At 38.3% G+C, this 16,207-nt stretch overlaps 1 protein-coding gene across 1 annotated transcript in view; it reads right to left on the bottom strand.

Moving 5' to 3' along the window:
• The window catches only part of LOC108001286 (uncharacterized), a 42,687-nt gene extending 28,708 nt beyond the window's left edge, over positions 1-13,979 (bottom strand). Inside the window, exon 1 of the mRNA XM_017062226.3 lies at positions 13,256-13,979. Within this exon, the coding sequence (XP_016917715.2) occupies positions 13,256-13,653 (398 nt within the window). The 5' untranslated portion in view covers positions 13,654-13,979. The remainder of the gene's footprint in view (positions 1-13,255) is intronic.
• Between the last annotated feature and the right edge of the window lie 2,228 nt (positions 13,980-16,207).

Genomic DNA, 16,207 nt, shown 5'->3' with positions numbered 1-16,207 from the left:
AAATAAGATAATTCGATAAAGTCTACCAATTCCATCAAGGATAGGTCACTTTCGATTTCGATATTCTTTCCATACGCTCATGTATCGATAAATATTTATCGATAACAACTGAAAGGAAAATCAATTCTTTTTTTCATCCAAATTACACGTGGATATAATTTAGAAATAAAAATTTCAATTAACATTTCCTTATTTTTTGCAATAACAACCAAGATAAAGATAAATTCTTTATTTCTCCAATTTTTATTCTTTAATTAATTTTAAATTATCTATAAAAAAATTTCGATACCGCTCCATTGTAAATTTCTTTTAATATTATTATTGAAAATGAATATAAATACACATATATTTAAATATCATTTATCTATGATTCCTTTTATCCTCAATCGATACTTAATTAACTTTTCTCGTTTTTCCTTTTATTTATTTTTCAACGCTTCAAAATCAAGCATAATCGATATTTCCAATATTTAAACACATTTCACTAGAATTACGAGAACTTAACGCGATCATTGCTTCATCATTCAGCCCAAATCATATATAATTTCCAAGATTAATTTACAACATTTCGAAAAAAAGCATTATATCCGCGTTATAAAATAATTCTAGATAATTCCGCGTAAAAGTTTTTCATAATTTTTGCACATCGTCATTTCACACCGATCGCATTAAGCAAGCACCCGTCAACTCGACGATGATACGGACAATAAACGTGTTAAACCGGTCGAAGTTCAAACGGTCCGTTCACAACCACGTATCGATCCGGCATTGTGTCACGGATCGTGTTGTCGGGGTCGCGTGTCACCTATCTCCTTTATTCGGCCGGCATAACGGTGCATCGCCCTTAAAGCGAGCGGGCCGGTCTGTGATCGGTCGTCGAACAGGTTTTCCCCACGCGCGACCTGGGTCGTCCCCGAAAGCCGCAGGTGCAACGAGCGAAAAATTGATGCCACCCATCCTCCCAAACCGCTCTCTGCTCGACTTTATTTGGAGAGGTTTCGCGCGGCCAGCGAGTAGAGCGAGTTCCTCCTGGTGCCCGCGAGGGGTTGAAAGACAGGGGGTAGGAGGGGAGATATTTCGAAGGCGAGGATAGGGACACGGCGAAAAAACGGAAAACGGGGTGGAAGATGGCAGGAGACACGAGGGGCAGAGATGGTCCAGCCGGAGGACAATCGAATTCGTAACAGCCGTCTCGGACGGCTCGTCGCAACAGCCCTCCGCTCTTATTTTCTCCCGATTCCCCCGGCGACCACCCGTCTCAACCCCGTTCTTCGGCCCTTTTCCTTCGAGCGCTTTTCCTACGATTCGACTGGAAATCCCTTCCCTCCCCTCCCTTCGTCCTCTCTCCCGGGCGGAGAACCGGGACGAGGGGCATTACGTCCAATTACAAGAAGCTTTCAGCAGATCAAATTCGGTGGCATGGCGGAGTTTTGATCACGACCCAGAAGAGCGGCTTGGATCAATTGGGAACGAGGCTGTTATCCCCGGCGGTAAATTCGTTTCCCTCCCTCGTAAGAGGGTGCACGCCTGCCACCTTCCTTCCTTCCTTCCTTCCTTCCTTCCTTCCTTCTTTCTTTCCCACCTTTCGATCGACTCCATGGCATCGCGCAGCGTGTGCTTCCTCCCCGTTCTCGATTTTGTTTCAACAATCGGTGGCTCGACCGATTGGAAATACGGCGACACCCGGGCGGCGACAAGCGGGGTCTTTTCTCTTCTATTCACCCATGTCCTCTCAACGCCACGCGTTTATCACGCGCTCTTTCTGTCCCGCCGCTTTTAAAACAGGGCGGCTCTGATCGTTGAAGCGCGCGGCCGCGGCCGATACAACGCGGGGGGAAAAAAGCGCGCGGAACGGTGAAACGTTTCGAATCGTTCCTTTGTGTTGGATACCGCGTTTCTGGAAAGGGTATCCGATATCTCTCGTCGCGCGGGGCACGGATAGACGGCTAATTCCCCGACACGCTTTCGAGAAGTTGTAGCTCAGCTCGACATTTTGTAATTTCCCCGCGTTATGCTTTAAGCGCGCTTTAAAAGCGTGGAACAAACGAAGAGTTCTTTTTTTTTTTTTTTCGGTGGGATTTTTACGTTTAGGACAGTCTTTGACGATCTGTGGACAACTCGGTGAGCACCGAGATGTCGTAATTGATATGTAAGATACGTACGATGAAGTTGTTTTTACACGCAATGTGTGTATGAGTATTGGTTTGGGAATCTTTTGTGCATTTTATGGAAAATTTAATACCCAGTTGCGATTGAATAATCAATGTTTATCGTTAATTTATTGGTGCTGGAGAGTAGATTGTAGAAATAAAAGAAGAAGAAATAAATATATCAAAATTAATTAATGAACAGATTTTCTAGATGACGATTAAAATGAAAATAATTTTGTAGCATAGATCTTGTAAGTGTTTGTATCTAATTGAAGTTGAAAAATTGAACTTGTACTACTTTCTTTTTTAAATCATTTGTACAATATACAATTTATCGTGTCATATTTCAAATAAATAAATTCTTTATATAAGTAAGAAACAAATATGAGTAATTTCATAATTTATTTCATAAAACATGAAGATAATTAGTAGTATACGCAATTAAATATTTAATAAAACGAGATACGATGAAGTACACAAGAATCTTAACAATGGTATAAACGTAGAATGGAATACTTGTTTTTATTTTCAAAAAGATGAATGTATTCTTTTCTCCTAGATTTTTCTTATCGCAGATTTCACTTTTATTAAAAACTATAATCAAAATTCGAGAAACATTTTAATAACCAGATTATTACAAACAGAATTTCCTCCTTAATTTCCACCAATAAACATGGTTTCATAATCGTGTTTCATTCGTATTATTCTAATTCTTTTAATTCTCCCTCCAAAAATATGTTTATCTCCTTCCCTCGCGATTGGACAAATTGGACATACAACTTCGAATGGAAGAAACACGACGAAGCGAATAATCAAGAAAAATCAATCAACTCGGAATGAATCGTAAACCGATTCGATTTATATCAGCAACAAGTATCCCCTTTAACGCTTCACCTCGCCCCTTCCCTCCCCCCGCCCGGTCAATACCGCTTAATACACCATCCATTCCACCAGACGTTTCACGTTTTAAACCTCCCCCCAAGTTTCCTCCAAGTCGAACGAAAATCTCGTTTCTCTCGTTTTATACCATCGCGGAAACATAAAATTCAATCACGTGGCGGCATTGTTACGCGTCTCAGAAATTCAAATTATGTTCCACCGTTAATTTCATCCGGAAACATAATATGGAAGAAGGTGGTAGGGCGAGAGGGGTTTGGAGAATAACGCCTTTTATCGATTGCTAAAACCAAGCGGCCAAGCGTTTCCGCCCGCCGTGGTGCACTGTAACCATGTGTATTTCCTGCAATTCCCTCCGGGATAAACACGTTTATTCAGATGCTAGACATTAGCTTGAACAACGCCGACAACTACGGGGTCGTCATGAAAATTACCTATGCAGGGTAGAAAATTACTTATGCAGGGTGGCCAGTGGGCGGTGAAGAGACGCGGGCGATGTAAACGCTCAACTACCGTGGAAAAATGAATGTGCCGTCTGCGCCGGAATGAGTTATATAGATTGAAGTTTCGGAAAAAGTTCGTTAAAAATGGCCAAGAGGAAATCTACGCGCGCGAGGGAGGGGGAAGGGAGGGAGGGGATATCCACGAGGGCGCACGCGTGTGAGTACGTAAGTCGACGTTTACAAACGACCCTTTACATTTGTCGCCGCCGTGAGATATGTCTTATGACTGAGAACCGCGAAAAAAGATCTGTTGCATCGCGCTCCTCCTCCTCCTCCCGCTAAGCATTTCGCTCATCGAGTCTTGTTCTTTTTTTTTTTTTGCAAACTGACGAGATTTAGTGGCGCTTTTTTTCGGTTGTTTCCCCGGTGTTTAATTCGGGGACAGGCGATGATACATTTTTGCGCATCTTCATAACCGTTCCGAGCGGTATACATTATTCATCGCGAATTATTATCTCGATTTCGTTCAAGATTTTATTCGAAAATAAGAAATTATTTTTATCCGTGTAAACAACAATTCTAGGATTTTGTCCTTCTTTTGATAACGAATCTTTTGATAACGGAGAGGAGAAAAAATAATTTTTGAGAAAAGATAAGGATTGGAGAACGACTGCAGATATAAAGAGAAATACTTGTTATCCAAAAATAAAAGAGATATTTTGAAATAATAGAAATATTCGTGGAAAATCTCGCTCTAACGAATCAAGTCCAAAATATCCAAATAATTTCTATGCTTCGTAACATAATACTTTCGAGTCGAAACAATTGTTATAAAATCTTTCTTATTCCTGCAATAGCGAAAATTCTTCAAATTTAATCCTTTCCTTTTTACAAATATATATATTACCAAACAATATTTTCATTAATCCTGCAACGTTTCACTGCAAGTTTTGGGCTTGTTACATTAATCCCCGCAGCCGAGGATATCAACGAAAATCCCCGTTGCTCGGGGACAATAAAGTGGCCTGGGCATAAAGTTGGCGATGCAAAAGGGCACGATAACGTCGCGGGAATTCAATCATAAAAACTGCGGGGGCGGGGTAGGAGTAATCGTTTCATGCGCTAAGTGGTCTCTGAAAGAAATTTCCGGTGAAAGGAGCGAGAGATCGGAGCCAGAGGACGGAGACTGACGCGTTTATCAGCAGAAAAGAGTCAAAGGACTTGGAGGCATAATGGATCCTGAGAATACCTCGTAATCCCTCGAAACAAAGTACTGTCACGTGCCAAGCGACAGAAGGACGACGACGACGACGACGACGACGACGACGACGACGACGACGACGAGGACGACGACTTGGTCGCGTGGATAAGGGGACCATCGGAAAACTGTCGTCCGCGGCCAAACAAGCATTAAGTAGGAACGATAAGAACCGAGAGCCGAGAGAGATTGCGAAATAAATAGTTTTGGCACGAAATGTTTGTACGCAAAATTACCACTGTGTGCGGTTGTTTAAACGAAACGGGAGCTATTCGATTCGAAGCTATTCGAAGAGCGGAAATTCTCGTTTGATCTTGCGTGACGTGGGTGTGACGATCCATTCCCCGGAAGAATTTCAAGGTGGACCCGCATTTCCAACCGGTGACGCGGTTTAAAAACGGAATGGTTTTTGCTGTGGCGGTGCAAAAATAATAAATATCCGGCCGATGAAAGAACGCGCAGATCGCGCTCGGCTTAAAGCCGGGGGCTTACATTAAGCGGCATGAAAATTCCTGTATTAAAATGTACGACAAAGCGGCGTGGATTCGTCCCGCGAATACATATTTTTTTCGAATAATTTCAATCCCCGGGATCGATAGTTTTTTTTTCTCCTTCTCTTTTTTTTTCTTTTTTTTTTCTCTCACGCGTGCGTTGGAAAACGATCGAACGAAAGAGAGGACCGTCTAATCGAACCCGCGTGTCAAATAATCAGCTTTCTATCGTTATCGATCTAGCGGAGGGGAAGGATGGGGGAGGGAGGGAATAAATTGTTTTATCGGTGTTCGGGGGACACTTTGAAATATTTCCTCATGCGCCGCTGCTGTTTCACTTGCTTTAAAAAGGTATTAAAATACGATACTCGACTTTCGATTGAAAAATTTTGAAATACATATATATTGGGGTTTAGACTCTATTAGCAATTTTTTTTTTTTTTTGGAATTAAATTTTTATTGGAATTAATCATATGTAATATTGCATGTATGAAATATGTAATATAATAATATGTACAATATTTACACGTATTATACATATTCATTATATTATTACATAATACAATAATATACTCGATATTATTTGTATTGTATGTAGTTATATTATATCATTATATAATATACATACATATTACATGTTATATTATTATATGACAAATTATAATTGATACAATTCTTCTTTTAGAATATTTGATAATAATCTTTATCTTATTACAAAAATATAAATCATGACGATTATCATTAACGAAACGATTCGAAAATATTTCCAATCAAATAATCGAAACAATTTCAACGGATAAATTACCAGGAAAATTAAAAGAAACAGTAGATTAATCGAAAGTTTTCCCTTTTCGTATTACGACGATGTGAAGAATGAGGGGAAAAAACGCGAAGAAACAGCAGTGATCTAAATCATGCAACGCTTTAACAAACCGGACATTTCATGAACAAATCCAAATGTCCGACTGTACAAAGTCCATATACGGTAAATCCTCGAAATCCATGTAACATCTACATCCAAACAGCACAAAAAAAAAGGAAAAAAAAAATGGAGGCAAAAGCCATCCCTTCAAAACCATCGTCCCATCAAACGACCCAACAAAACCATGTTCCCCCTTCCCCCTCGACACAACAATGCTCCCTTCCTTCAACAGATCGATAGATCGTCGTGGACACGTGGAAAATAAGACACGCGACCCTAATTTCCAGATTCTCGAGCAAGATACACAACGATAAAGGGGAACGGGCGAACTGCAATCGCGCATCGATATTTCCGGTCGATCAAGCGATCGCAGATGGGGCGTGTTGATGCTGCCATCGTTACGCTACGCGTAGTTCCCTTGTGGAACTGTTCCCTGTTGTTCTTACATTGCCTCTCCTCCATCCGCGGAACGACCGCCGACGTGGCCCGACACGCCAATAAACAATGAATACATGAATATGAAAATTTCCATGAGAATTCGCCCACCGTATATCCACGGCGACGGGTGTTCTCAATGTCGCGATTATATTAGCACGCACGCCTCGTATCGGAACGCGCATCGATCGATCGGCCGATTCGATCGCGAGCACGCCGCGGTTTTACGCGTGTACGAGTTTCGAGTATATTATCGGGGCACGCATTTTCGAATCGGAGGTATCGCAGGAATTATATGATCGACGGATATATTTATAGACACAGATTGGAATTCTTTCGATCGCTGGTGCGGCAGATTTTTTTTGGGATAGATGTGAGCAGAGATGATTATGATCGATCGATCGAAGATTTTTTTTTTTTTTTTTTGATTTGGACATTTAGAAGATTTGGATTTAATTTGACGCGTTGAACGGGCGAGTATATATATATATATATATATATTTTTTCGAAAAGTTTTATTTGTTAACGAATGATTTAGCGAATGATTAATTTAAAAAGTAAGGAGAAATGTGGGTATATTTGTCCAAGTTAAAGTTTTAATCCAATTTTTATGTTAAAATCGAACAAACAGAGTTTTTCACATTATTCTCGTCTCTTTTATGCATTTCTAACTAGATTTTAACGATATTTGACGAATTTTAATTATTATATCTTAAAGTTAAAATCTGTTAAAAAAAAACCTCATACATTGTTTCACATTAAAAATAAAATAATTCAAATAATAATGTACAATTTTTCTCATCACTGAATTAATGCTTTATGATTTTATAATACCCGAAATTTTTAATATTTCCACGATTCCACGAACGACATTGTCTTATCGCAAAATACGCGAAAAGCGCGGGGAAACGGGGGGGAAAACGAACGAATATTTCCACAAAAAAAAATACCGGCTTTTTCTTCTTTTTCTTTTTTCTTTTTCCCCCTCCCAGAAACAAACCCCGGGCATGAGTGTCCGGCCTAAAGACAAAAGTATTTGTTTATTAACGCAACAACGCCGGAGAGAAACACGCGGAAACAGAAACACAAATCCATCCCTCCCCTTGCCCGAAACGTTCGAAAAGATAAAGAATCCCGGAAAATTGATACGAATTCGAACTCGATTAACCCATCGTGCTCAACATTACGTGTGGAAAACTTACTGCGTAGAGAGGAAATTATTCGCGAAAAAGAAGAAAAAAAAGAAAAAAGGGACTAGAAAAAGAGACAAAGAGGGTAGAACAGAAGGAGAGGGGGGAGGGGCGCGTAGGTACCGCTCATTGTCGACTGAAATTCCCAGGCCCGGGGGCGTTTTCCACCACTTTCTGCAGGACAGTTGAAACATCGAAACGCGGTCGAGCAAGCGAGCGAGTGGAACGAGAGACCGAGGCCTCTCTTCCATAATAACAGATGTAAATTACGTGCGTACATGGATAGGTACGCGTGGCGACTATGGAGCGGGGGTTAACGGTCGTGTGCGTGGCCAGAGAAAACCGGAACCGGTAGATGAATGCGCACGCTGTCGAACGGCGAAGAGTGCACACGCTCGACCGGACGGTGCGTGTGTCCTGGCACACGGCGTATGGCCGCGGGTCGGGAATATTTGCAAGCCAAATTTTAATACCGGAATTAATTTGACCCGAGGAGGCAGACGAGTTTGAGGTAGTTAGGTACACCTATGCGAGGAGAGCGAGGATGAGGACCGTCAGCCACCCCTATTCTCCCCCTTACCGTTCGTTGATCCAACCACCGGCTCCTCCAGCTTCTCCTGTACAGGAAAAGAGGAGGAGGAGAGGAGGAGGAGGAGAAGAGAGGAGAGAGAGAAAGGCGTTGACTGTGTGCGAAGGCCTCCTCCTAGGCCTTCGTCGTCGCATTATGTAAAAAGTGTAAGCTAATTTATCGACGTCGGACGCCACCCCGAAACTTTCCTCCGGCCAAGGTACTTTAGCTTTATATCGTGAATTATTATGGCCAGCCAGGCTTCAACCCCTCCCTTCCCCCTCCTCCTTCGCTCCTTTTCGGAGGCCGAGGAGGATTCGACCTGCTCCGTTCATCCCCCTTTCCTTCCTTTTCTCTCTCTCTCTCTCCCTCGTTTTATTGTCTTCCTCCCCCGCACTCCATCTCTTTCTCTCGTTCAGTATTTCTCTCCCTTTCCCAACCTCGTGTCGTTCCGTCCTCTAGACAGCCTTCATCCGTCTCGCTCGTTCTCCTCGATACAAATGGCCAAAGTAAACTTCGCCATTACGAAGTGCCGTGCACGGAGGTCACCCCGCTACAGAGCCACCATTTTGGCTCAACACCGCCGCCACCCTCGGGAGAAGCCTCCATCTGGAGTCGGGAGAAAGGGGCCCTCCCCTCCCACCGCCGCCAACTATCCAGCTTTATGGCGGCTCAAGAGGGGCACCAGAACTTACTCCGCCGTTGTCCTAATTGGTACTCGGTATTAAAAAGAGTTGAGGTCGTGGGAAGGTGGTGGGATGAGGAAGAGAGAGAGAGAGAGAGAGGAAAAAAAATAAGCTGGAACTGTTCTGAAGGTAACTGCGCCGCGGAACGTAACGTGGGACGGGTTAATGAGATCAGGGGTTTTTAGTTGAATTAACAAAATATGCGTACTAACTGGAAAGAGCGCGGCCGTAATTTGCAGTGAGAAATGAAGCAAGTTAGTGCGGCGTGTATGAAGGTTACTGGATAATATGGATGCTCCACTGCTCGAACGTGTGCAAGGGTGGAAATTATCGAACAGCTCACCGGTTTTATCGGATAACCTGATTTTTAACAAATTGGAGATGATAGGTGAATTTAATGCAAAGTAGAAAATTTAATACCAAGGATTCCTAAATAACGGATTATTGGTTTCGTTCCATCCATTATCTTTCTAAACCGTCCAATAAAAAGTGTAATGATCTGTTGAGTCGGACATCTTTTCATGCGATATATTTCTTGACTAGTTTTATGAACAGAAAAAATTGATCGATTTAGAATTGGGAAAAATTTTCTGATTGATTTTATTATTTGAAATTGATAAACGAAATATATTTTCTGATCCATCATTGACGAATATCTACGTCTCAGAATTATAATACATAAGTGGGATGAACTTTCAGTAATTTCTTGTTCAACATTGTTACTTTTTATTAACAGACTTTCCTCTGTTTTCAATATATAACTCGGTTAGATATAACTCGAAGACAATTAAGAATATTAACAAATGATTTGTTCTCTAGAAGAAACTTTAATCTTTTAACTAAAAAAAAAATTTACCAAAAATGACGTAATTCTATCAGAAATAAGATCATACCAAACAATTAACCAACAAATAAAAATTAAAATTTTGCTACTAAAAAAAATTTATGAAACATTTAACAAATTCTTCAGAATTTAAAAGTTTTTCCTTAACTTTTCCGTTTTCAACGAATCGTGCAGAAAGATTTTAAAATTTTAAAATCACGACAGGAAAATCTTTTAAGCCATCGAAAAAAAGATTGAAATAAATACAAGAACAAACAGAAAACGGAGTATCGAGATTGAAACACCCCCGGTGGTGGTTGGTTTGGCGTTCTTATCTCGGGGGCTGCGAAGGCATCGAACCACTTAACACCGAGCGGGTAATTAAATTTCGTAATCGGCTCGGGCCTCGTTCAACGACTTTAATTAAAATTATTTAGAGGCGTTGCACGGGCCGATAATTAATTAAGAGTAAGGATACGCCGGTAATTAAAATCCTCGTGAAGAAGAGGCCGATCTAGAAGGGCGTGAGGGCCGTAGCTGAGAGGGTGAAAGAGGATTGGCGGAAAGGCGTGATATTCGAGCTAACTCTTGCCATCTCCTAGGAGTATTAATTCAATATCTAATTAAGGCAAAGTCTCGCGGGTGTTTCCTCGTTTCCGTATGCGTTTTTTCCTTTTTTTGTTCTTTTTTTCTCGCGAAATACGTCGTCATTATCTCGCCGAGCATTCTTGAAGAGGGGAGATAAACGGGACAAACGGAAGAAAGAGGTGTAAATAAGATAGGTGGACGTAATTGAGCGACACCCACGGCACGGCACAATGCGCTATGATCAAAGTTATTAAAAAGCACAGCCTTGGGAAACGTCGCTCGCGATCGTAATTGAATTCACGATGATTTAAGCGGCGACCACCTTCGACTCGGCCACCTCTGTTCTCTTGCGCGTCCACGTTTTTAATTTTCCTTCTTTTCTTTCGATTCTGTGAACGGAACTCGTGCCAGAGGGAACGAAAGAAGAATGGAGACTCTTCTTTTACTTTTTTTTGTAGATATGTATATATATAATAGAAACGTATGTGTTAATATATTTGGGAAATATAATAGCTGTTTAATTAAAACATGAAGTTGAAGATCGTTATATCGATAGTTTTAATCAATGGTATATATTTGATCGTAGGATAAATAAAAATATTACTTTTAACTATTTAAATAAATATAAATTTTGATTATTTAAAGAAAAGTGCAGCTACTTTTTGGCATATAAAAATTTAAATTTTATGAAAAATTTTATGGATACGAAAATTATAATAAATGTACAATAATCTGTTTACAAATAAATGATCCGTTAATAAAAAGTTAAATTAGATGTAACAGTTAATTTATGATTGTCTTATTATTAAGATTATTAAAAAATTTGATTTTGAATTTTGAAGAATTAAGATCGATGATTTATTAATATTAATTCTCCTGTCATCATATTTCGTGAATACATATTTATCGATTATATTCATTCAGCCTGAAATATCTATAACATTTTAATTTAAAAAAAAATTAATTCGCTATTTCTTCGATCGAAAAAGAAACCTCTATAATGTAATATAATATAATATAATTATTCAAGAATTATTATTTCCACGCCAGAATTTAATTTATCTCAATTTACGTAGTTTCTTCTAAAACTATTTTTTATAATTCAATATTTCACGCTCGGATCATTTAACTATATTAAATCCTCAACATTTTTTGATTCAACGGGATATGATACAGTTCGTATAACTTCGAACGAGATAATACGACGATAATTCGATCTCGGGGACAAAGCCCGTCATAATCAACGTTAACCATCAACGGCGGAGGCATCGTCGCCTTTTAATAAATATCCCGTCGCGGCAGGAAGAATCGATTCAGTGTCTAATTAACCGAGGCCTTCGGAGTCTATGGTTCTCGCCTAGTCTCGTGGGCGTACCGTTCCTATTTTACGAGCTGTCGTGGAAACGAGCAGCGGTAACCAACCACGAACGGCGCGGCTACTCTCCAGAGGAACGAGGGAAAATCGCTGCCACCGCTACTCGTCCAACCACGTCCACGACCCTTTTCGTCCACGACCCTCCTGCCATTCGATAAACTTTGTCGATTACACTTTTCCGTGGAGTTGGAGCTGGCTGAACGGGCTCCGGCCATTCGTGTAAGTTAATGAATCTCACGTCGGGACACAAGGTGGTCCGATATCCGGCCGAGCCAAGGAAACGCGCGCGCGCCAAGGGTTGCTCGTTTTCTACAAGAGATAAAGGAGCAAGCCGAAGAGGAATAAGTCGGTAAAAAGATTTCCAACCGAGTCTGCCTCGTCCCTTCCTTTTCAATTGATAACATCCTCGAATTTTTACTGTTGGCTGAATACGGAAAGATTGATTTTTTGATAAATTTTGGATATTTGGAAAAAGCTTGATTGTTATCATAATTGTTAGAATTTCTATAAATTTTCTATTTATCGAGGTTTGGAATTGAATTTTGTATATACGATAATTGGCTGAAGTTAAATATCGAGATTTATGTTTTAAAAATTTCTACATAAACGAGGAATAAAAACTTTTTGTTGCATAAGATGTGAATTATTAAGAATTCTGCATTATATATATATAAATTGATTAGATGATTGTATTTAAATTTGGAATAAATTGACGGAATATTTGGAATAGTTAATCGACAAAATTTGAACATAAAATGGTATTACTCTTCCTTTAAAACTTTAGGCCAAATATTTTAAAAAAATTTCAAAAGTTAGAAGTTGGAAAATAATCTTCTGAATCTGAAGTATTTCTTCGGAATTTGAGAATTCAACTAAAAAAAACTTTCTAAACTTCAACTATTCCAAAACTTTCGAAAAAATATAGTTCACGAAAATCCAATTGCAAGTTTCAAATAGAAAAGAAAAGAAATTAACAGTCCGAGTCACTAAATATTTATATGTATATACACAGACAAACATCGATATATCTATCATTTTTTTGTTTCTTACAAAAAGAACAATTTTGCATAACGAATCGAATCACTTTTAAACTTATTTCCATTCTATACAATCAAAGAGGTTCTATCGATAAATTGATATCGCAATAACGATATCAACGATAGTCGGCCAAGGATATATGTACACCTGGACAGAATTCAATACAATGGAATTTCATTCGTGGGACAAAGGAAAAAAGAGGGGAAAAAACGAGAACTATAACACGACCGTCTAGCGAGGCGCTCTTTGATTTTCACTCTCGGCATCCTTGACCCAGAAAGCGATTCGATTCCAACGGCAGCTTCAATTTTTTCCCTCCTTCCCTTCTTTCCCTTTTCTCTCTTTTTTTCCCTCTTTTTTTCCCTCCTTTTTTTGTACCTCCGATACTCACCTTTCTCCTAGCCATCCTCCCGCTCCCTTCGATTGCTCCTTCATCCCCTTCCTCGACGGCCTCTCTCCCTTCTCCGTCGATTCTCCCTGTCTCCTTCCTCGCGTCGCCATTTTGCGCTCTTCATCGATCCTGCGCCCACGCACGCTCTGATTTTTCCCGCCATTTTTCTTCACCGGCCCGACGACACTGCCTCTTCCACGACATGGCTGCTTCGTCCTCTCGAGCAGCAATGAGATCTCCGCGAGCTCGTCACCGTTTATGAGGACCGAGACTCTCGACGGCCGATTTTCAACTGATCGGGAGACACGGCGCGTTCCTCGATCTGGAGCATCGTCACCGAACGATTTGCATAGAGCTAGCGAAGAACCGGAACGAGATCGGGCTGGAAAGGGAGGCATGGCGCGGTTGAACGGGTACGATCTTTTATGGTGGAGCGACAGACCATTGTTGGACCCCCAGTGGAGCTGCAGCTCAACCCCCTCCACGGTGCCCCGTGTTACGCTTGCAAGTCTTGCAGACGTCTGCAGGGGGCCTGCAGAAGTTCGCGAGTTCTCCACTTGGTGGAACTGTTGACGCTTTGGGGTCGGTGGAGGAAAGGAAATGGATTAAAAAAATAAAATAAAATTAAGGAAGGATGAAAGATGTAACGAATGAAGAATATCGATGTCTGAATATCTGTAGATAAATATTAATATTTATTAACAAAGATAGTTAATTGTTTTTTTTGAAAGAGTTGATAAGAGAACAGATTGTTGTTAAATTTGTTGATAATTTGAGATTGTTGGAAAAGAGAAGTGAATTAAAAAAGATAAGATCGATAAAGGATTCACGAAATTATTATAGGTATATAATTTATGATTTTTCGTTAAAATGATTGATAGGCTAATTATATAAATTCAATTGGGTTATTGAGATTCTACGTAGAGAATTCTTTAATGAATTAAAATACGAAATTGATCAAAGATAGAGAAATAAATGGAAAAGGGAATGTAATCTATTAATTGTATTTACAAAGTTTATTGATTAATTTATGATTTTCCTTAATGTAATTCTATTGAATGTTTATCATTTATTTTTTGAAAATCCTAATAATTAATAAGAATAATTCAATAAATCTTTTCCCCCTTTTTTTTATTCTATATATATAATAAATATTTAATTATCAGAAACGTAAAATATGAAACATTGATTTTTTAAACCTTGCTATTTTTTTATACAAGTATTATGAGCATATAATTTAAATAAAAAAGTAATATACAAATCTTCATTTTTTAAATTTTTTAATGCATCCTTGCACTTGTGAAATCGAAAAAAGAAATTATTATACTATTCAACTTTACGTTTCCTTTTATATTTCTATTCTTTTATTTTTTATCTAATTCAAAATCTGTCCCAATTGTGCGATATTATACTCTATATATATCCTCATAAATATTAAAAAGAGTAATTTATATAATTTACTTGACAAAATAGTAATAATAAACGTAAAAAGAATAATTTTCCAATTAAGAATAACTACCGTTTAATATAAATACTATTCTTTTACTATTCTTTTGTTCCGTCATAATTTGTGCTGCTTGTTAAGAAACTAAAGTTCGTTAAAAATGTAAAAAATAATAAAAATAAATAAATAAATAAAACGAGGAAAAAACTTAAGTACCTAGATGAAGTAAGTTTTGTTGTACTTTAGGAGAATGTAAGTAAGTTTTTAATGGCTTAAATATATGGAAGAAATATCGCAGGGGATGTAATTAAGACTTTCGCGCGAGAGAAAGTGCAGCTGCAAAAGAATTAAATGGAAGTAGACATAAGTCGTAATATAACGCGCCTTATACGCCGATTTATGCGCCCGTTTCTTCTTAATTGCAATTTAAGCTAATGTTTTCTTCTCTCTTAAAATTTTTTTAAACTTGAAATAAATATCTCCGACGACGTTCATAATGACATACATTTTAATATTATTTCTACAAACTTATCTCGAAACCACGTAATCCCGTGAAATTTTTTTTTCATTTGCAATTTAATATTCCTTCTTTTTAAAAATATATATAATTTTTGTCTATTTTAATCGTGCAAAAACAAAATAAATTAACAAGAACTTCGTTCTACATTTTAATATCTATTCATAATACAAAAAATATACAATAATACTTATATGCTTGGAAAATTTTTTAATTTAAAAATTCTTCCAAACAAATTATTTCTATGAATGATTGTATGTAAGATAAAGATCAATAATTATTTGTTATTGTTACTCTTAAAAATTTTCTCTCCTATATTAAAATATTTTAATCATTCTCTAATCATTACAAAAAAATTTTCTCCAATCATCAAGACAGAAAATGTAAGTATATAAAATATAATTTCCCTTTAATATAATCTATTTAATATTAAATATTTAATTTGTAAACATTTAAAGAATTAATTATTTCTTTAATGAAGATACTTTCTAAAAATATTCCAATATTCGAATATCTTCTTTCTTTATTTTATTTATTCAAAAATACGAAGTAAAATCATTTCTTTAATTCTTAAGCTATCATGGAATTAAATTTAATGGAATAGACTTCAATAAATGCTTTCTTCGATAATAAATTTGAATAATTATTCCCAAGTGAGTATATATTTATTTTAATAAAATATTTTTTATTTTTTCCTGCTTCTTGCGAACCATGTCGGTTAACTAAAAGTTCTTGAGGAAACACGCCTCTGTTTCACGTTCAAACAAACAACGACGTTATCAAGCTCCGTTTCAGAACGTCTCATGATACGTCTGTGAGAACTTTTCGTGCTTGCGCCTCGAACTATTTGCGGTTCAGTATGCCATGCTTTCAACTTGCACAAAGTTCCCCCTCATATCAGTCCTTCCAGGTCGTGTTGGAAAATGGCTGGAATGAATTTCGCGGAAAATACTTGCGCAAATAGAAATTAACAAATTTCCACCGACATTGT

The sequence above is a fragment of the Apis cerana genome, linkage group LG5, assembly GCF_029169275.1.
Source record: "Apis cerana isolate GH-2021 linkage group LG5, AcerK_1.0, whole genome shotgun sequence".
Classification (NCBI taxonomy): Eukaryota; Metazoa; Arthropoda; class Insecta; order Hymenoptera; family Apidae; genus Apis; species Apis cerana.
This window is presented reverse-complemented; position numbering and strand designations above follow the sequence as displayed.